Source organism: Prionailurus bengalensis, chromosome D1, assembly GCF_016509475.1.
Source record: "Prionailurus bengalensis isolate Pbe53 chromosome D1, Fcat_Pben_1.1_paternal_pri, whole genome shotgun sequence".
Taxonomy (NCBI): Eukaryota; Metazoa; Chordata; class Mammalia; order Carnivora; family Felidae; genus Prionailurus; species Prionailurus bengalensis.
In genome coordinates this window covers 3,100,336-3,122,150 of record NC_057346.1, presented here as the reverse complement: position 1 = coordinate 3,122,150, position 21,815 = coordinate 3,100,336, and the positions used below count along the sequence as shown (strand labels likewise).

Sequence of the window (21,815 nt, the reverse complement as noted above, 5' to 3'; positions counted from 1 at the left end):
CACCTGAAACCAATACTGCACTGTATGTTAACTAACTAGAAATTAATCTTAAAAAATGAAACTAAAAAGTGAATTCAAAGATGATAAAAAAAAAAGAAGGTGCATAAACCAAGGGCAGGACTTTTTAAAATGCACAAAATCAATAAAATATGCATTCACTCAGTAAAACTACAAATATTCAATAATGACTATATGGCAGGCATTTGGCACTGAGAACAAAACAAAGTTCCTCTCCTTATGGAGCTTGTACTTTAACAGGGAACAGGGAGAGAATATATAGAAACTAAATAAATACACAGTTTATCAGCAGAGTAGACGTGATGTAGAGAGGGAGCCCATCATGGGACATGTGAAGGAAGAACATTCCAGACAGAGGGAAAAGCGAGGAGAAATGGGCTGAGACAGGAACATGCTTGATGTGTTTGAGCAGGAGCAACGAGATGATGGCTGGAAATCCACAGACAAAGAGGAGTGGTGGAAAGTTAGGACATGAGATCAAGGAATTCACCATGTCCAGACTATATAATGCGCCATTGCTATAAAAGACCTTCCACTTTTACTCTAAGATAGAAAACTGTAGACAATGTTGAGTGGATGAATGAATTAAATGGTCAGAGTTACATTTTATCGAGATCAGTCTGGCTCCCGGGTGGAGATGAGAATGGGAAGGATGAGGCCAAGGTAGACCCAGAAACAGGACTTGGAAGGCTATGGCAAAAATTCAGAGTTGAGGGCAGTCCAGATCTGGATGACAGATGCAGAGGGCAATCCTTGCGTTCTGAAGGTAAAGCCGACAGAATTGGAGAAAATGAGAGAAAGAGTGTAGGACTTAAATGTTCTACTCTTGGACACTAGAAGAATAAAATGGAAAACATTCTAACAGGGGGTAGGTTTGGGGGCACGGAGACATCTGGTAGGCAGTGAAATAGATGCCCATTGGATACCGGCTATATGAGCCCGGCATTCAGGGGGCAGGCATGGACTGGAGGGGAAACTTTTGTGCTGTCCTCCTATGTATAAACGGTATCAAAAACCAAGCTGCTGCCTGAGGCTGCTGAATGAAGGAGGACAGACAGAGCAGAGGCCCTGAGATGGGAAGTCACTGGCCAAGTTCACCAAGAAAAGCAGCCAGTGACGTCATGGGAGAACAAAGACAGGCTTGTGATCTGGAAGGCACATGAATGAAGGGTTTCCAGAAGAGGAGCAAATATCACTAGGAAATGCTTCTAACGTCAAAAACGGAGACGGTACCTAATGTGTTGATTCTTATAAATATCTGTCATACATTGTGAAACTGTAAAAAGCAAATGACTGACAAGATGAGGGAAGGGTTAGAGGTAAATGTGTTTATCTATTGGGGAATAACAAACTGTCCCAAAACTCAGTAGGTCAGTCACCCGTGTGGTCCTTCTCGTCTCTGGGATTCTCCATTTGTCTGAGATCACCAGCACACAGGCTAGGAACCTACTGACATTTCTGGGATCGTTTATGTATTAGTAAAACGTCTGGCTTTGGAAGCCTGAAGCTGGTCTCCGATGGCTTGTCCGGGGCCACTGGGCTCTTCTCCACGTGACGTCTGTCATCTTCTAGCAACCCAGCCCAGGTGTCCAAGAGGGGGAAGAGTGCCATGCCTCTGAAGACCCGGGCACAGAGAGTTGCGGTGTCCATTTACCGCATCATGATGGCAAGACCAAGTCGTAGGTGAGCTACCAGTCAGAGCAAAGGGTTCAAAGAGACTGGAGATGCAGGCCATCAACAAAATCAGTATTGTACTGAGTGCTTTTTACAAGCACAGGAACAAAACTTTCAATGATGCGAGCTAAGCATATACTGGGGTTACTTCGTAGTGTGAGACTATTTGGGTGGATGATCTTATTTCATTTCATAAAAACTGTGTTACTTAATTGCAATTGCGAACACATGTTAAAAAAAAAACCACTCTAGGGCGCCTGGGTGGCGCAGTCGGTTAAGCGTCCGACTTCAGCCAGGTCACGATCTCGCGGTCCGTGAGTTCGAGCCCCGCGTCAGGCTCTGGGCTGATGGCTCAGAGCCTGGAGCCTGTTTCCAATTCTATGTCTCCCTCTCTCTCTGCCCCTCCCCCGTTCATGCTCTGTCTCTCTCTGTCCCAAAAATAAAATAAAAACGTTGAAAAAAAAATTAAAAACAAACAAACAAACAAAAAACAAAAAAACAAAAAAACTCTAATTTTAAGTAAAAGAGTCAACCAAGAGAAATATACACATTTTCCCCAGAACTGACAAGCGGGCAGATGAGGAACAAGAGAAGAAAAAAGATCGCTTATCTGGGTTTTTAAAAACAGTGACAGGGAGTACCTCTGTGTGTCACTTTCCAGCTCCAGTTAAACCTCGCAAACTCACACGTCATTCAGGGGTTGAGTGGACCTCCGTCCAGTGAGGCCTCTCTGCCATTGGGTGGCTGACAGATGGCACTGAGACAAACGAGGGTCTATTTGACTTATTAACTGTGTCAAAAATACACTGCAACACGTAACACAGCAACTGTGAGACAGAAGAAAGAAAAGTCAGGTTTTGCTTCCTGTTTTTCAAAGGAAATAAGGTATAGATCAGAAGACGGGTCAAATTCTTTCTTTGCAAAGACAAAGGAACCTGAAAAGCTGTAGTTTCCCGTTTAGATTTAGGTAATAGCAGCCAATCCACTAAGAGCAGAGACAGAAGGCTGCTTTCATTTTCACTCCTTTTCCTGCCCAGAGAGCCTCAGCAGCAACAGCCGGTGAGTGGCTCCAGTTTTCCATCGTTTATGGCCGTGTTTGAGGGAATTACAGGAGGACGAGGAGTGGGGGAGACAAGGGGGACTCGCGAGGTACCCTGGGGACGTAAGGGACTGGGGCTCAGGGCACGGTGGCAGGTACTCGAGCAGACGAAGTATTTTAGGCAAGAAGTTAGACCTTCTAGGAAAAGGAAGGAGATGTAAAAAATCTGGAGCTATCTTCTTAACACTTTGCTGCGATTTTAGCCCTTTCTGTGAACTCACACTCAGAGTTCTTACCCGTTTTACGAGTGTCCTCAGCAGGGTGAGGGGCCGTCCATGGGGCATTTCATTTCCTCCATGCTTCTGCTCCCCGTGTGACCTCTCATGAACAGCAGGGACCAAACCAGCCACACTGTGTTCTCTCAGTCTCTGAGGCCAGAGTCACCCTGCAGCCCTTCCTCAGAACACACACAGGGGTCCTTTCCTAGATGCTGATATGTCCGTGCTTTACTGGTACACTATTGATGATGGCAGGTTTTTAAATGAGTAGTGATAAAAGTGACAGGAAGTAAAGAGATCATAGGTGACACCGAGATAGAACTGAGTCAGCCATCACCAAGCTAGTTAGTGAGGCTGCTTTCTCTCTGTGAGCCTCACTTTCTCCACCTGTAAAAGAGCAGAATCTTGAAGGCGACTGGTGCTACTCTAAGTGTGGTCGTTGGGCAAGGAGATTTGCCATGATCTGAGACGTTGGGAGAAATGAAAATAACACACTCCACCCTGATCACGGAGATGAGATTTCTGGGAATGAGGAAGTTCTATTTACCGAGCTCCCAGATTCTTTTGCATGTTAAAATTTGAGACCCATGGGCCTAGAATCCAATATCTAAAGTCTGTCCATACCTAAAACCCTATTGTTCTCACAGACAAGACATCACCCCAAGGTCCGGCCCTACGACAAAACGGGGATGGCCGGCAATAGGGTGAACGACTTTATTGAGGACTTGAAGGGAAAGAAGGTGTTAACAAAGCAAGAGTTACGTGCATTAGGGAAAAGAGTGGACCTCATCGTGGATAAGACTGAAGGCCTGATTGATGGTCTCAATGAGAAATCGGGAATAGTAGGAAAAATGTTAGTGAAAAGTATCTTCGGTCCCAAAGGCGAGCTGGCTTTAGGTGAGTATCTCGGGTCAACGGACGGGTAACTCATTGGTTACCTGCGCTCCTTATGCTGTTTCTGTGTTATCTCTATTTGCAAGTGGAGAATCAACTATCCATATGTCTAGTCCCCTCTCCGCCTATCGTACTTAAGACTGTAAAATGTCCCGGTCCGCCCCAGACCCTCTGCCAGCATCTGCAATCACTTTACACTGCTGCACCTTTTCTTTTCTCTTCAGCATCTGTCACCTTCAATCATTCCATAACCTCTCTCAGTCACTGTGCCGTGTCTCGCCCGCTAACACATAAACTCCATGAGGCATAGATCTGTGTCGGCTTCGTCCACAAGGTAGCCCGAGCTCCTGGAAACGAGCCCTGACACATAATGGGTGCTGAGTTAACGTCTGTTCAATGCGTAAATGGTGCTCGGGCTCTAGGAAATTCTGGGACAGCCTTTAGCCAGTCTGTGGGACACTGGCCATACGCTGTGGACTCGAGACCTATTCCCAGATGTGAAATGTTCCATAGAAACAAAAAATCCACCATCGTCTGCTCACGTGTGGCTTAGCCCAAGGCATAAATCTCTGAGCACCTAGATCTGTCCTTGTTAAAGGAGTACAGAGGGAACATAAGGGGCCGTGGCACATCAATATGTCTTTGAAGCGTGGGAGGCACACTTTTCCTACGAAGGGTCAAGTGTCACCATTTTAAGCACTTACGACCAAACGTTCTCTGTCACAGTAACTCCAATCTGATGCTGTGGCATAAAATTAGCAACAGACAATAAGTACAAAGTGAGCGTGAGTATGTTCCAATAAAGCTTTATTGGCCAACACTGGTGTGGAGGGAGTTTGGCCTGCAGGCCACAGTTTGCTGTCCCTCTCTACAGTATAATATACACATGAGGATATTCTCAAAGCTGCAACATCCTTCTGGGATTATTCTGTCGTTACTCAAAGACTAACTTTACACAGATACGCACTTTCCTTCCTCAGAACGAAAAATGCTATTGCAGGAAACTGTGATTAAGGAATTTGATTATTCCTGAAATCACATGAGCAGGAGCATAATGAGCCCTTCGTTGTTTCACGGAACCTCTGCCTCCTCCTTCACTTGGCATAAAGTCACAGGCCTTAAGAAGCAAAGCTGAAGCTTAGAAAACGAGCCAAATTCCCATGCTTCATAGGGAAGGCGCACGCTGAACAGAGTCATTTACTTGTGACCATGAGGGAAAGAGTTTCAAGTATGGAGGTTCTAGAAACTTAGGTCTGCTAACAAATCTTCTTTTCGATTATTTCAGAAATTCTTGATGAAATTGAGAATTATGACTCTGACAACAGCGGGTCATATTCCTCTTCGACAGGTAAGTGCCCTCAAATCTCATGCGACGACAAAAACTTCTAGAGGTGTCCTCAGGCCCTGCAGTAAAGAGCTAGGAAACCTGAGTTTTCAGTTACCATCTCTGCAAATAATCTACAGAGAAGAGCAAGGATATTTAACTTGTCATTCATTCTACTTCAGAATATGAAGATGAAAGTGAAGAAAATGAAGAAAGTGAAGAAAATGAAGAAAGTGAAGAAGAGGAAAATGCTGAGTCATCCCAGGAAATGGATCCCCCGATAGTAGAAGACACCAAACCTGCTGGCTCATGTGAACCCTCAAACCTCACTGAGGGTAAGGCCTACAGTACAGGGGAAAGACCACTGAGATAGGTTCAGAAACTCTGGGTTATTTCTAACTTCCTCACTTTCCCCCCCGGTCACAAGGAAGGTCAACACTTACATCCCTGCTCTCCATCTCCTGAGAATCGGGAAGTGAAGGTGAAGATCGTGAACTGGGGGAGAACTGGGGGTCGTAGGCATAGGTTCTCCTACGAGAGGCAGCACCATGGACATGTGGTGACACTACATGAGCTGAGGCAGACAGAGAGGCCCCTACTGGGCAACAGAAAGAGAGCTGGAATAAAACACAAGCCATCTCTGCACTGTGCCCATCACTGCCGCTGACTAACCACGTTCCCAGGTAGAATTATCTTAACTTTTCTGAGACTCATTTTTTTTTCTGAGTCTCACATTTTTAAAGGAGATTAATAACATCTATAAAGATGCATAAAACATCAAAGAGAGATCAACTAACAACTGCACAAACAGAAGAAGGAAGTGGTTAAGAAAGACACGTTAAAAAAAGCACAACAGGACCTGTCACACATACCGTGTGATCACTGAAGAAACTCATGAGTTACTGAACCACATTCGAGAATTGTAGCGTCTAGAAAGGAGTGATAGCGCTGTTGTGTTTTGATTAGCATGTTTTCAGAAGTTCTGGACAAGATTACAAAGGCATAAACATTTTGCCATCTTTATTCACTGTCTTATCTACTCATATATCCATACATATATATGCATGTATTAGCCAAAAACCTACATATGCTGTTCTAATCACTGTGTTTATAGCAGGAAGCGAGATAAATAAAGATCCTGCTTTTATGGAGTTTACAGTGCAGTGAAGGTATTTATATAGTAAGAATGACCAAAATACAAGCGTAATTCGGGGGATGGAGAAGAGAAAGAGGCGAGGCATGTGGGCCAGGATGAAGAGCTACGGGAACTCATCTGACGTGATATTCGGGACAATGTGTCATACTCCGAGGCCAAGGCCTTGCAGGGAAGGAGGAAACAATCCCAAGAGCTCTCAGTCAGAAACGGTCTTGCCGTGTCCCAAGATCAATCTGATGGGAGAGTAGGAGATTAGGAGGGACGCGGTAGAAGGAGCTGTGACGGTCTCAGCTTGGAGCTACCATACTGTTTAGAGCCTTTTAGGAAGTGGGAAAGTATCGGGATTGTATCTGCAATAGAAAGGCCCTCAGAAGTTTTTAGGTGGAGGAGTGATAAACCAGCACAGCATCAGAAAGGTCAAATGTGTTCAAATGTTTCAGTTAAGAGATCATAGCTTTCGGCTGGTGTTGCCATAGTAGGGAAGTTGTCACATGGTCAAATCTTGAGCACCTTTGGACAGAGAGTTGACGAAAACAGACAGAAATAAAAATAATAAACTCTACCTTGATCTACCAAATCAGATTTCCAGGAATGAGCTCCAGGAGCTCTGCTTAACAAGCTCTCAGATACTTTTGCATTTTAAAATTTGAGACCCATGGGCCTAGAATCAGACATCCAAAGTCCTTTCCATACTTAAAATCTTATTGTTCTCACAGACAAGAAATCACCCCAAGATCTGGTCAATGACAAAAAGGGGATTGCCCATGGCATGCTTGGTACCTTTTTTGCGGACCTGAAGGAAAAGAAGGTGTTAAAAGAACGAGAGATACAAACACTAGGGGAAACAGTGAATGTCATTGTGGATAAGACTGAAGGCCTGGTTGGTGATCTCACTGAGAAAACTCAAATGGTGGGCAAAATGCTAAAGAACCATTTCTTCAGTTCCAAGAGCGAGGCGACTATAAGTGAGTATCTGAAGTCAAAGGACAGGTAACTCATTGGTATCTGCTCTCCTTATGCGGTCTCTGTGTTCTTATTTCTATTTGCAAGTGGAGAATCAACTACCCACATGTCTAGTCCCCTCTCTGCCTATCGTACTTAAGACTGTAAAATGTCCCGGTCCGCCCCAGACCCTCTGCCAGCATCTGCAATCACTTTACACTGCTGCACCTTTTCTTTTCTCTTCAGCATCTGTCACCTTCAATCATTCCATAACCTCTCTCAGTCACTGTGCCGTGTCTCGCCCACTAACACATAAACTCCATGAGGCATAGATCTGTGTCGGCTTCGTCCACAAGGTAGCCCGAGCTCCTGGAAACGAGCCCTGACACATAATGGGTGCTGAGTTAACGTCTGTTCAATGCGTAAATGGTGCTCGGGCTCTAGGAAATTCTGGGACAGCCTTTAGCCAGTCTGTGGGACACTGGCCATACGCTGTGGACTCGAGACCTATTCCCAGATGTGAAATGTTCCATAGAAACAAAAAATCCACCATCGTCTGCTCACGTGTGGCTTAGCCCAAGGCATAAATCTCTGAGCATCTAGATCTGTCCTTGTTAAAGGAGTACAGAGGGAACATAAGGGGCCGTGGCACATCAATATGTCTTTGAAGCGTGGGAGGCACACTTTTCCTACGAAGGGTCAAGTGTCACCATTTTAAGCACTTACGACCAAACGTTCTCTGTCACAGTAACTCCAATCTGATGCTGTGGCATAAAATTAGCAACAGACAATAAGTACAAAGTGAGCGTGAGTATGTTCCAATAAAGCTTTATTGGCCAACACTGGTGTGGAGGGAGTTTGGCCTGCAGGCCACAGTTTGCTGTCCCTCTCTACAGTATAATATACACATGAGGATATTCTCAAAGCCTGCAACATCCTTCTGGGATTATTCTGTCGTTACTCAAAGACTAACTTTACACAGATGCACACTTTCCTTCCTCAGAACGAAAAATGCTATTGCAGAAAACTGTGATTAAGGAATTTGATTATTCCTGAAATCACATGAGCAGGAGCATAATGAGCCCTTCGTTGTTTCACGGAACCTCTGCCTCCTCCTTCACTTGGCATAAAGTCACAGGCCTTAGGAAGCAAAGCTGAAGCTTAGAAAACGAGCCAAATTCCCATGCTTCATAGGGAAGGCGCACGCTGAACAGAGTCATTTACTTGTGAGCGTGAGGGAAAGAGTTTCAAGTATGGAGGTTCTAGAAACTTAGGTCTGCTAACAAATCTTCTTTTCGATTATTTCAGAAATTCTTGATGAAAATGAGAAGGATGAATCTGGCAAAATCAAGTCATTTTCCTCCTCAACAGGTAAGTGCCTTCAAATCTCACACCACAATGAAAACCTCCAGACCTCTAGAGGTGTCCACAGACACTGCAATAAGGAGCTAGGAAACCTGAGTTTTCAGTTACCATCTCTGCAAATAATCTACAGAGAAGAGCATTGATATTTAACTTCTTCTTCATTCCACTTTGGAATCTGAAGTAAATGTGAACAAAGTGAAGAAAAAGAAAAATGCTGTCAGCCCAGGCATTGGCTCTCCCTATAGTGGAAGCCACCAAACCAAATGGCTCTTGGAAACCCTCAAAGCTCACTCAGGATAAGGCCCTACATTACAGAGGCCCTATGTCACAGGGGAAAGACCACTGAGATCGGTTCCGAAACTCTGGGTTATTTATTTATTTAAAAAAAAAAATTTTAATGTTCATTTATTTTTGAGAGAGACAGAGAATCAGAGCACAAGCAGGGAAAGGGGAGAGAGAGAGGGAGGCACAGAATCGGAAGCAGGCTCCAGGCTCTGAGCTGTCAGCACAGAACCCAATGCAGGGCTCAAACCCACAAACTGCAAGATCATGACCTGAGCCGAAGTTGGACGCTCAACCAACTGAGCCACCCAGGTGCCCCAGAAACTCTGGGTTATTTCTGACTTCCTCACAACCCCCAGGTCACAAGCAAGGTCAACACTTACATCCCTGCTCTCCACTTATGAGAATCTGGAAGTGAAAGTGAAGATCATGAATTGGGGGAGAAGGCTGGGGGTCGTAGGCATGGGTTCTCCTAGGACAGGCAGCGTCATGGACACGTGGTGACACTAGATGAGCTGAGGCAGACAGAGAGGCCCCTATTGGGCAACAGAAAGAGAGCTGGAATAAAACACAAGCCATCTCTGCACTGAGCCCATCATTGCCCCTGACTAACCACATTCCCCGGTGGAATTCCCTCAACTTTGCTGAGACTCCTATTTTTAAATGAGATTGATTAATAACATCTATCAAGATAAATAAAACATCAAAGAGATCTCAACTAACAACTGCAAATAGAACAAGGATGTGGTTAAGATAAACACGCTAAGGGGCCCCTGGGTGGCTCAGTCGGTTAAGTGTCCTACTTTGGCTCAGGTCATGATCTCACAGTTTGTGGGTTTGAGCCCCACATGGGGCTCTGTGCTGATGGCTCAGAGCCTGGAGCCTGCTTCGGATTCTGTGTCTTCCTGTCTCTCTGCCTCTTCCCCATTTGCTCTCTCTCTCTCTCTCTCAAAAATAAATAAAATGTAAAAAAATAAAATAAAAAAGGGAAAAGAAACACATTAAGAAAAGCACAACAAGACTGGTCACATATACCGTGTGATCACTAAAGAAACTGATGAGTTACTGAACCACATTCGAGAATCGTAGCATCTAGAAAGGAGTGATAGCGCTGTTGTGTTTTGATTAGCATGTTTTCAGAAGTTCTGGACAAGATTACAAAGGCATAAACATTTTGCCATCTTTATTCACTGTCTTATCTACTCATATATCCATACATATATATGCATGTATTAGCCAAAAACCTACATATGCTGTTCTAATCACTGTGTTTATAGCAGGAAGCGAGATAAATAAAGATCCTGCTTTTATGGAGTTTACAGTGCAGTGAAGGTATTTATATAGTAAGAATGACCAAAATACAAGCGTAATTCGGGGGATGGAGAAGAGAAAGAGGCGAGGCATGTGGGCCAGGATGAAGAGCTACGGGAACTCATCTGACGTGATATTCGGGACAATGTGTCATACTCCGAGGCCAAGGCCTTGCAGGGAAGGAGGAAACAATCCCAAGAGCTCTCAGTCAGAAACGGTCTTGCCGTGTCCCAAGATCAATCTGATGGGAGAGTAGGAGATTAGGAGGGACGCGGTAGAAGGAGCTGTGACAGTCTCAGCTTGGAGCTACCATACTGTTTAGAGCCTTTTAGGAAGTGGGAAAGTATCGGGATTGTATCTGCAATAGAAAGGCCCTCAGAAGTTTTTAGGTGGAGGAGTGATAAACCAGCACAGCATCAGAAAGGTCAAATGTGTTCAAATGTTTCAGTTAAGAGATCATAGCTTTCGGCTGGTGTCATGGTAGGGAAGATCTCAGGTAGTCAAATCTGGAGCTCTCTGGGATGGAGAGTCAACAAAAACTATCCTGGACTGGCTGTGGGCTAAATAAGGAAGAGGAGGAACCAAGGATGATTCTGTGTTTTGGGTAGGCAACTAGGGGAAGGGTGTGAGGAACTGAGATAGCAAAAAACTTGTAGTAGAGAGAAATCTGAGGGAAAACCTATTTGTAGGAGTGGGCGAATATCAGGAGTCCTTCTCTCTACACATTTACTTTGTTGCCTGGATCACATCCAAGGGTACATGTTGAATACACAGGTAGATTCAGCCGCGTTGTTCACAGGGGGACCAGGCACGGGAGTAAATCTCAGGATTCAGCAGCATGTAGACAGTATTTAGGATGACGTGTCTGGAAGAGGCCACCTGGGGAGAGATGCTGACAGAACATCTTAGAGGGTTCAATGTAGAAAGACCCAACTCTGGGAGGCGTGGAGGAAGCGCAAGGCTGGCGAAGGGCATCCAGCTTGAGAGAGGACGGTTACCGCACGCAGAGCCTCTGAAGCCTGGAGAACCCTGCTCAAGGAGGAAGGTGTGCTCGACCACGTTTGAATGCTCAAGAAGCAACAGGTGGCCAGTGGTGACCTCAATCTCAAGCATTTAAGTGTTGAAAATGACAGTCAGTGTCTACCGCATGAAGAAAAGAGAATGAGAGATGAAAATAGTGAAAAGAGATGCCACCTTTAACGAACTGTACTGAGAAGCAGAGCGGGGAAACACAATAGCTGGATGGGACACTAAGTGCAGGGGCAGAGTGCGTAACAGATAAAGGGATATCAAGGCATGTGATACGCCAGCAGGGAGAGCACAGCAGGGGCAAGAAGGGGTACCGATGATGCAGAAGACGGGGACGAGGAATCACCCGAGTACAGTTCTCGCAGGTGAGAGGAAATCGAGTGGGAACGTAAGTACAGTCTCTACCCTCAGCCAGGAGGAAGAATGTGCCGTCCTTTGTCACAGGAGGGGAAGGACAGAAGGTGGGCAGACATGCGGGAAAACGAACAGACCCGTTGGTTCGGAAGATGAAACTGTTCTTACCCAGCAATACTGGAAGGACCGGAAGGCTTGTTTCCCTACGGGAAAACTGCAACAAGAAAAGGGAAAGATGCCTGGTAGCTATTTTCAAGTATTGGAAGGTAACTACTCCTTAATAAGTGGTTGTAGGCTCTTCATCTGTGCCAGGTAATCATTCTAGGCATAGGAAATACAGAGATTAAACACATCTTCCCTGTCCTAATGAAGCCTACCATACAGCAAGCACAATTAAGAGCTATTATTATCATAGTTTTTAGGGGCACATTTACATAAAGTGATCGAAACACGAGGAGAGAAGCCATAGAAGTATTAGTGAGCTTTCATGGGAAAAGGAAGGAGACATTTGTCTCGATGGTTCCAATGCAGGAACTATATACATCAGTGCTTTGAAAGCTCACACTCCAGGATCCTCAGAATTGGTCAAAATGCTTTAGAATTCTGCAGGGTCTCTGTTAGTGGAGACACTGCACTGGTGGTAATAATGTGCACAGTAGGGATACTTTAGTGGAGTTAAATAACTGAATAATCACTTGACCAGGCCACATGAACATTAGGCTTCCTTCCAAATCTTAGGTACTGTGTCTGTGTGAGACTAACGCACGGGGATTGAAAGGTTACTCAATGCCATGACCACTGACAAAAACAAAAGTTGTCCGTGGGGGTAAGAAGCAGAAAGAAAGATGGTAGTATGAAGATTTCTCTTTTTGTCATTTGTAATACAAAATGATTTTTTTGTTGTTGTTTTATTAAGCCTTTTGAAGGGATGGCGGTGAGCATTTCCTAAGAATGAGAGCCCGGTGAAAAGATCCTCGTGACTGCCAGACAGTGGGTGCTACTCCTTAATGAGTCATTTTTTCTCTTGTAGTTTTTCAGGTAACCCAGGCTTCCCAAATCAATGTGCTGAAGCTTTGTCCTTGTATCCATTTTAAGGAACCAAAGACAGTAATGGCACATGAGGTAATATACTTTGGAATAGGGGCACACAAGGTTGTCCACTCAAACAACATGGAACTCACTGGAAATTTCAGTTCTTGCTACAGATGCCTTAGGATCAGCCCCAAAGGCACAGGATGCTATTCAATCATGTTATCTAATTAAGGGGCCCTTACATCAGATTTCCTGTCTGTTTCATCCCGTCCTCAAACATACTTTAAACTCCTCGCCACCAGTGAACCGAAGCAAGGTTTCCGGAGTGTGTACTCAGAACTACTACACGTTTTTAGTCTGGTGCTTTGTTCATGAATCCCTAGTTCCATCCCCAAGTCCTCCAGCCATCCAATCTCTAATTGTAAGGGCCTATTTTGCATAGGATTTGGAGGCAAAAGTGGGAGGCTGGGTGCAACTCACTCTGTGTCGGTTAACTGCAGATCTATCCAGTGATGGAGAAGAAGAGCCGAATGCGCCTGGCTCTCATCATTTGCAATAGAACATTCGATTATCTTTCTGAGCGAGAAGGCTGTGAAAATGACATTTCGGGGATGCGAGATCTGCTGGAGAACCTTGGATATTCAGTGGTTATAAAGGAAAATCTCACCGCTCAGGTAATGGCCCCAGAGAGTGGGATGAGTTGGGATGAGTGTCCCTCCTTTCATCTCCTTCCTGGACTTCTTCCTTGGCGGCTGTCAGAACGGAGCACACGTTACAGAAACTGCATTTCTCTAGAATAGGCATCCTGCACCCCAGCCTCTCCCAATGTACACTCTGAAGGCCAAGACCTAGATGGCAGTAGTTCACTAAACAGGCTGGCTCTTGCTAATGCTCTCAGTTTGGGAGACACTCATCACTTGATAGTCTATGTGAGACACCACTCTGAGGCCTTTATAATTTCAGTATCGTGTGTCTGAATGTGAAGCTAAGTAGGCGGTTAAAAAACAAAACAAAACAAGTTTTGCACACATACATACACAGAAGAAGTTGTGATTCTGGCTTTGTCCAAAAAAATACCACGGGAGGCTTTAGACAAACCATTTTAAACCTAGCAAGGAATCTGTTCACGTCTCTACGCCAGTGGAAACAGTCCCTCCATCTCTGTCTCTGTCTCACTCTTTGTTTAATGAAAACTCAGGGCAAATGCAGCCTGTAACACGGTTGTGAAAAGCAAAGCCTTTGGCAGGAGACCCGTCACCTCACATGTCCCTCCCTGTACTCCACCTCCTAGCGTCTCCCTCAGTCTAAGGATCTACTGAACACCACCGGGCTACACGCTGTATGAAAAAAACCCTGCTTTTCCATTCTATACATCCAGCTTTCTGGCTGTATGTCAGAATGTAATTTCTCATACAATTCCACTCTGTCCAAATCGTCTGATCACTCCATTTCTGCTCTCTCTCCCTCTTGAGTGTGTGCGTGTAAAGTCCATGTACTGTGTGAGCACAAAGTAGACACAGACAGCTCCCAGGTGGTAAGTCTGGAAACTCTTTCAGGAAATGAAGGTCGAGCTGAAGCACTTTGCCGCCCGCCCAGAGCACCGCTTCTCAGACAGCACGTTCCTCGTGTTCATGTCACACGGCATCCTGGACGGGATCTGTGGGACAAAGCACAGGGAGGAAGAGCCAGATGTCCTTCACGACGACACCATCTTCCAGATTTTCAACAATCGCAACTGCAGGAACCTAAAAGACAAACCGAAGGTCATCATCATGCAGGCCTGCCGAGGCAGTGAGTTGGAGCTGGGGGACGCAGGGGGTGGCCGTCCACTTTTTTCTGTGATTAGCATGGTGTCCAGCCTTCGCCTTCCCAGGGCTGAGGGAGAGAAACCACACTGTAGAACGGCACTTTGGTCTGCTCCAGAAAGATACGAAGCCTGTATCGTCGTTGAACAAGTGTTAGGTACGCTAGAATAACAGCACGTGTCCCGATCATCTGGGACTAGGTTCTACTAAACTTAAGTGGCCTCTGTGTAGTTTCCAGTCAGTGAGGCAGTTTTTCTATCAGGAAGATACTGGCATTCTTAATAAATTCCAGATGGAAATGTATTGAAGTAAAGGTATAAGGGTGAAGAGACATTTTGTGTGTCTGGGTCTGTAACATCTTTTGTAAGACAAGCGTGTCTCTCCCAGAAGGCAACGGGGCCGTCTGGGTGACAGATGTGGGCGAAGCCTGTGCATGGCCGGAAAACCAGCCCTCAGCACCCTACATCTTCAGTGATGCCGTACGAAAGACCCATGTGGAGAAGGACTTCATCGCTTTCAAATCTTCGACTCCACGTAAGTGACTTCAGAGAGAAGCTTCTCGATCTCCTGTTAGTTTCCAGATCACAGGCCTGGCTGTGATCCTATGTGATTGCTGATTGAAAAACATCTCTTCCTTCATGATAGATTTTAGGCAGAGAATAGATTTAAAATACGGAGGTTTTTATAACTAGAAAGCTAGAAGTCTTCATTTTGGAGGAAACATTCAAAATAAACCGGAGTTTTATGAGGATCCAGTGTTACAATAGTCTAACTATAAATCAGAGTTGTTTTTGTTTGTTCAGACAGCAATGGCACATGATTTGGTCCACCTCATCACCTGCTAGCAATTAAACAGGTAATCAGTAAAACTGTAGTACTTTCTTCACACATTCCAGAACCTCTTACATTATTATTTGACTCTAATCTAAAAAAAAATTAGTTAATATTCAAATGCCTGACTTCAGCATCATGCAGCCAAGACTGAAAATCCTCCTTTGGCAGCAAAGACAAAGTAGGAGATAGAAACACAAGATATACCGAGCTGATCGTGGTCAAACCTGCAGAAAATCTATTTAACAGTCACCCACGACATTGGGGTGATTTAGAGAACCAGGGCAATTTCAAGAATCTTGTTTACAAAGCCACAGTTATAAGTCCTCTACTGCAGTGATTACAAACTGCGATGTGCACAGACATCCCTTTGGAACGATATTACAGGCAGGGTTCTGATTCAGTGGGTCTGGGGGGGGTGGCGAGACGGTGCCTTTCAAAACACCCTGTGGTGAGGCTAGTGCTGTCCGCCCATGGCCACACATGAGCAGCAAGGGACTGGAGGACCCTCTGAGGGTCGTCTGACAGGAGAAGGCTGTGCAGGGAACACCCACTCCGTACCTGGAACAGTCCTACTTCTCTTTGTTTTACATACTGGAGTTTAAATAAAACTTTATTTGAAAGAAGAGCTCTGTACTTTTAGCAATTAAAGGAAGTTAAGAAGGCATATGTGGGCTGGTATGTATCTAAGAGACTCTTTAGCTTACTTGAGGAGATAAAGTCTAACGTGTAAAGTTCTTGCATTCATTTTTGCACACGTAACGACCCGCTAAGGTGGAGTGAGCACAGGGTGTAGGATCCACAAGCGAAGCAGATGTGCTTACCGAACCTCATGGGGCATATGGTCGGAGCAGAGAGGCAGAGGTTCACTCAGGAAAATAGACACCCACGTCTCACAAGTAGATACTGACTGTCTCTTGACTGTGCTAAGTGCTTTGAGGAAAAACGTGTTGAAAGATGAAGGAGTTAACTATGTCAAGGGTAAGCGAGGAACATTCCAGACAGAAAAAGCACAGAGGACCTGGGAAAGAAAGGAGCCTGGAAAACTGGGCCAGTATATCTGGAGCACAGAGCTGGGGCTCAGTGCTGAGAGGGAGGTTGGAGAGGTCAGGAGGGGTCATGCGGTTTGGGGCCTCATAGGTTCGGGAAGGATTTGGTCTTTTCTGTTTACATACTTTATTACTAATATTACTTTATACGAATAGTAACAGGAAGTTTTGGTGAAACTTAAGCAATGAAATGGTAAGATTATCATTTTTATGTAACTACTCCGGGGATTCTGTGGGGAATGGATTACAGTACAGCAGGAAATACAGGAGGCGGGTTAAAACGCTACTGCAGGGTTACTGGCCACGGCTGGTAGCGGCAGTCTCGGGAAGACACAGCTGTTGAATCCAGAAGGAATTAGTGTATAAAATGTCTAGGACCCAGTGTTGGGAGGATGTGGCAGGTGAGTAAGAAGGGATGACACAGAGGACTCAAGGGATGGTCATGGTGCGTTCATTAAAACGGGAATCCTGCCAGAAAGTGTGAGATGCCTTTGGCATATTTCCAGATGAAACAGAGAGAGCTACAAAGCTGTGTACCTCCGAAAAGAGAATGGCACCAGGATTCGGGAGGTGGTGGCTGAGAATTATATCTCGTAGTCTAAAAATGGATGAAATTATACAGGAGCAGAGAACAGACGGAGACGAGATCCCAAAGTTGAGGCTTGTGGATGGTAGAGGTCAAGCTGGGAGGCAGAGTATTTGCAAGTTGGGCTCAGGAAGTTTCCTATCAGGGCATAAGAAAGAAAAGTAAGGGTATGTATGTGTGGTCAGTGTGACCAAGAAAGCCTCCACTGGACTTATGGCCAGTTTCTGATTTGAATGAGAGAGATCAGGTGAAACCCAGTGAGTGACCATGAGATTGAATGATGTGGAGGCCATGAATGGCCTTGGGGAAAGTGACTTGGTAAAGTCAGGGTGGTGGGGGGAGACAGCAGACGGGTGAGCGGGCTAGGGCTCGGAGGATGTGAAGACGGTGGGGAGAGACAAACCTGAGGAATGAAACCATTAAAAGGAGGAAGGAACAGGAAGGGAGCTGCAGAAAAAGTGACCGTCAGACTATTAGCTTTTTGACGATGGGAGAGATTTGATCACATTGCAATGGTCACGAAAAGTGGTAGCTCAAGAGATGTTCACGATAAAAAACAAGCAAAATATTCCAGGAGAAAACAGAACAGACGAAGAGGAGGTCCAGAATGGCACGACAGGAATTAGTTTCTTTTCCACTACTTGCAGTCCGAGGCAGGTAACTTTGGCTCTAAGAGCGTGAACAGGGTTGATGACTGAGAGTCCACGACGGTTTTCTCTGGGCCTCCTGGGGACACTGGAGGTCCCAGCTTTGCCTTTCTCTCTCCTCCAAAGCACTAAAATCAAACTATGCCCAAAAGCTCTGATTCTAAGAGTCTTCCACACACAACACAAAGGCCACATCTCCCAGTATTTTAATACCTTTTATTTGCAGATAACGTTTCCTGGAGACTGAACACAGATGGCTCTGTCTTCATTTCCCATCTTATCCGCTACTTCAAAATGTATTCTTGTTGTCATCATTTGGAGGAGATTTTCCGAAAGGTACAGGTCTTCTGTTTTTTTCAATGTCATCACTGTGCAACCATTCTCAATTTTTTTTGGTGGGTGGGTGGGTGGGGAATCCTGAAAGCTCTTAGGCCATCTTGGCATTCCTTCCTGTACTCCATGTTTGTTTAAAGAGGAGGTTTTGGGGAAATATTGCACGGAACCAGTGTGAGTTTCTCTGATTCTGATGGCCTTGTTTATTCAGAAAATGCTTGAGGATACTCCATCATGCATGGATGTACTATAGCCAAGGAAAAGCTAAACGTTTATTCTGTGTATACCCCCCTGGCCACAGCCTTAAAACATACCACAAATTCTGTGACTCCTGAGAGAGAAGTCCAGATTTCCCTTTTAGGAAGTATCTAAAGATTTTCTTTCCTGCCTTAGGTTCAATATTCATTTGAGACTCCAAATATAATTACCCAGATGCCCACGATTGAGAGACTCTCCATGACACGATATTTCTACCTCTTCCCTGGGAATTAAAACTCATACACAGCATCTCAGGTAAATGCTTCCAAGAAGTGGACTTGGGAGCTCCCTGCTCAGAGCCTGTGTGTCAAATACAGACAGAATGGAGGACAGTGACAGGGTGTAGCTGCGTAGTACTGTCCTGTCCCCATGTTCTTTTTTTTTTCAACATAATTCTTAATTTTTTTTTTAATTTACATCCAAATTAGTTAGCATATAGTGCAACCATGATTTCAGGAGTAGAGTCCTTAATGCCCCCTTACCCATTTGCCCATCCCCCCTCCCACAGCCCCTCCAGTAACCCTCTGTTTGTTCATCATATTTAAGAGTCTCTTATGCTTTGTCCCCCTCCCTGGTTTTATATTATTTTTGCTTCCTTTCCCTTCTGTTCATCTGTTTTGTCTCTTAAAGTCCTCATATGAGTGAAGTCATGTGATATTTGTCTTTCTCGGACTGACCAATGTCACTTAGCATAATACCCTCCAGTTCCATCCCATGTAGTTGCAAATGGCAAGATTTCATGCTTTTTGATTGCCAAGTAATACTCCATTGTTTACATATACACCACATCTTCTTTATCCATTCATCCACCGATGGACATCTAGGCTCTTTCCATACTTTGGCTATTGTCGACAGTGCTACTATAAACATGGGGGTGCACGTGTCCCTTCGAAACAGCACACCTGTAACCCTTGGATAAATACCTAGTAGCGCAATTGCTGGGTCATAGGGTAGTTCTATCTTTAATTTTTTGAGGAACCTCCATACTGTTTTCCAGAGTGGCTGCACCAGCTTGCATTCCCATCGTCCCCATGTTCTTAATGACCCTTGGGAAAACCCTGGTTTCATACGAAATTATAAGAAATTATAAGTCTAATGTTTCCCTCCAGTCTTAATGTCTCTCAAGGACCTACCTACTGAGTGGAAGATATTTAGTTCTGAAGCTTGCACAAAAAAACCTGGATGTTCATATACAGCTGGCGTGAGGCGTCCTCCCAGAGAAGTCAGTTTGGCTGAGTTTCATTCCTCCTGTGTTTGTGATGAGGACTGCCTGTACCAGTGTCAGTTGGAGGCTGCTGGGTGTGCACCAAGGCAATGATACCCTAGTGCGGACCTCCCCCTCTGGGGGTGACAGGCCCATAGCCCTTTTGTGAAGGCAGAACTCATGGTAGGCATCAGTTCTGCTTATGCCTTACCTCCTATAACCCCTTTCTTTATGTTTCCTTCTCTCTACTTTTCCAGGGAAACTGGGCCATTATGTACTCGACGAACCTACTACTTTAAAAGGGCAATGTCTGCTCGTGAATATTTTTATACGAAACTTCCCAAATTCCCACCTTCAACCAAGGCCAAGTGAAAGTCAATGCCATATTGTTGCTGAGTTAGTACTTACTACATTTTTAAAAAATTTTGTTTGTTTTCTCACGTTACTGTAAGGGTAAAACATTTTTGTTGCAAAACAAAGTTTAAGTATAGAAAAACATTTAAAAAATATTTAATGAATAAGTGATTACATTAATAGGTGTCCTGGTATTAGGCAAAGATCATATTCTCGGGATAAACTCTTCTCTGTTATAAAGGATCATTCACATACTCTCCATTTGGAAGACTATTACTAACATTTGACTTGGGACATTTACATTATAGACTGAATTCTCATTTATTTTGACTCATTTCTAACTTGGCCATAGGATATTTTGATAATATTTTTTAATGAACTACAAGTAGTATTTTTTTTTGATTCCTAGAATGTGAAAAATCTTTGTCCCTGAGTTCACTTATGAGTTCTCCTAAAAACATACACAAAGGCCAGTGTGAATTTATTTCTTAGTAGTATGTTTTTTATTATCAAAATGTTGATTTTTTTTAAAAAGTACCCATACATATCTGTATCTGTATACTCATTAACTTTCAAACTATAGATGAAAGCCAATGTGTATAATCACTAAAAAAACAAAAACAAAAACAAAAAAAAACTTTATTTTGTTTGAATCTTGAGAACATGGAGATTATGTAAAAATATCCCTTTAGAACTGAAAGTGACAAAGAGGGAAGTGAAAATCAAGTTCCATGAAATGATTTATGTTCTCTCTCTTCCATCCTGTGGTCTTACTTCCTGTCTCTCTATATACACAAACTCACAGATGAATTTAGAAAGCTAACTGTGTAAGATACTCTATGACCTGCACTTGTGTTGATTCAAAATTACCATCTAGGATTAAAGGGAGATGTGAAGCATCAGTAATATACATAGCCTAAGCTTAAGAGGGTGGGGGAAGGAGATCAAGGGCTGACTGGGGGCTGGGTAGTCTCCTTCCTGTCCCTTTTCACTCAGCCCCTTATATTCGGAAGGTCACATCTCCAGCTGTTGGAGCTACAGCTCTTAAGGTCAAAAAAAGTGCAGCCTAGTCAGCAAGAAAGAGGAAGAACCAGCAGACACAGGCCCCCTCCCTTTCAGGAAGTCTTCTCTTCCTATAAACCAAGAACCACCACTGGGTCCAAAATAACAGCTGCGCAGAAGCTGAGAAATGAAGTATTTATTCCATGTGTCAAATTCCTAGCAAAAAACCCCTGGGAGTTTCTCTTAAGAAATGCGGAAAAAGCAGATATTGGGTCCCTTTGACTGTCTCTGCCCGAGATTGCTTCCACATTTGATGGCTGCCTAATACTGAATTAAAAAAAAAATCTTAATGTTTATTTTTGAGAGAGGGAGTGAGACAGTGTGAGTGGGGGAGGGCCAGAGAGGGGGAGACACAGAATCCGAAGCAGGCTCCAGGCTCTGAGCTGTCAGCACAGAGCCCGACGCGGGGCTCAAACCATGAACTGTGAGAAGATGACCTGAGCCCAAGTCAGACGCCCAACTGACTGAGCCACCTAGGTGCCCCTGCCTAATACTGAATTTAATGGATGGATTAGAATGTATTTTATTAAGTTCAGTAATTTCCAAATGTGTTATCTTATGCAATTTTATAATAAAATTTTCCTCCTAAATATATCTCTAAGTTGCTCTCTGATAATACTATTGGAATAAACTCTCAGAACTAAAATGACAGGGTCAAAAGCATTAAAATTCGAATTTTCTATGTAGGGTAGAGCTCAAAAAATTGTCTGAATGTGCACTCCCCCTGAGCTGAATGCACTATGGCTCATTTTCCTATATCTGCATCAGCACGATGTGTACTCTATCTTGTTAATTTCTCAGGCCCAAAGTCAAAATTATTCTGATGTTTGTTTGCTTTCTAAACCAGCTAAGTATCTCTTCCCACGCTTATAGGTCACTGCAAACAAGTTAAATGTTAACTGGTGCTTCCTCTTGTCCACCAGGTCTACGGGGCGGGGGGGGGGGGGCGGGTCTACCAGAAACTCACAGGAACCACTAACTGGGCCAC

General features: G+C 44.3%; 1 protein-coding gene across 2 annotated transcripts; it reads left to right on the top strand.

Annotated features, from left to right (window-relative positions):
• The first annotated feature begins 2,383 nt into the window (after positions 1 to 2,383).
• LOC122482900 (caspase-12-like) lies at positions 2,384 to 21,421 on the top strand. Of its 2 annotated transcripts, XM_043579202.1 has the most exons (13): positions 2,384 to 2,751; positions 3,657 to 3,906; positions 5,189 to 5,251; positions 5,410 to 5,562; positions 7,100 to 7,348; positions 8,634 to 8,696; positions 12,697 to 12,788; positions 13,199 to 13,372; positions 14,255 to 14,489; positions 14,891 to 15,037; positions 17,843 to 17,952; positions 18,343 to 18,462; positions 19,669 to 21,421. In XM_043579202.1, the coding sequence occupies exons 2-12, from the start codon at positions 3,699 to 3,701 to the stop codon at positions 18,439 to 18,441; spliced, it is 1,593 nt and encodes a 530-aa protein (XP_043435137.1). In that variant the 5' UTR covers positions 2,384 to 2,751; positions 3,657 to 3,698; the 3' UTR covers positions 18,442 to 18,462; positions 19,669 to 21,421. The 2 variants fall into 2 exon arrangements, with proteins under 2 accessions (XP_043435137.1, XP_043435138.1); XM_043579203.1 differs by lacking the exon at positions 3,657 to 3,906 and having other exon boundaries at positions 2,497 to 2,751.
• The last annotated feature ends 394 nt before the right edge of the window (positions 21,422 to 21,815 follow it).

What these genes read in the sequence shown, in the direction of transcription:
- LOC122482900 (XM_043579202.1), top strand. Translation starts at nt 3,699, where the DNA reads ATGGCCGGCAATAGGGTGAACGACTTTATTGAGGACTTGAAGGGAAAG. An exon ending in ACCCTCAAACCTCACTGAGG is followed by an intron (nt 5,563 to 7,099) that starts GTAAGGCCTACA and finishes TTGTTCTCACAG; the next exon opens with ACAAGAAATCACCCCAAGAT. An exon ending in GTCATTTTCCTCCTCAACAG is followed by an intron (nt 8,697 to 12,696) that starts GTAAGTGCCTTC and finishes TTTCTCTTGTAG; the next exon opens with TTTTTCAGGTAACCCAGGCT.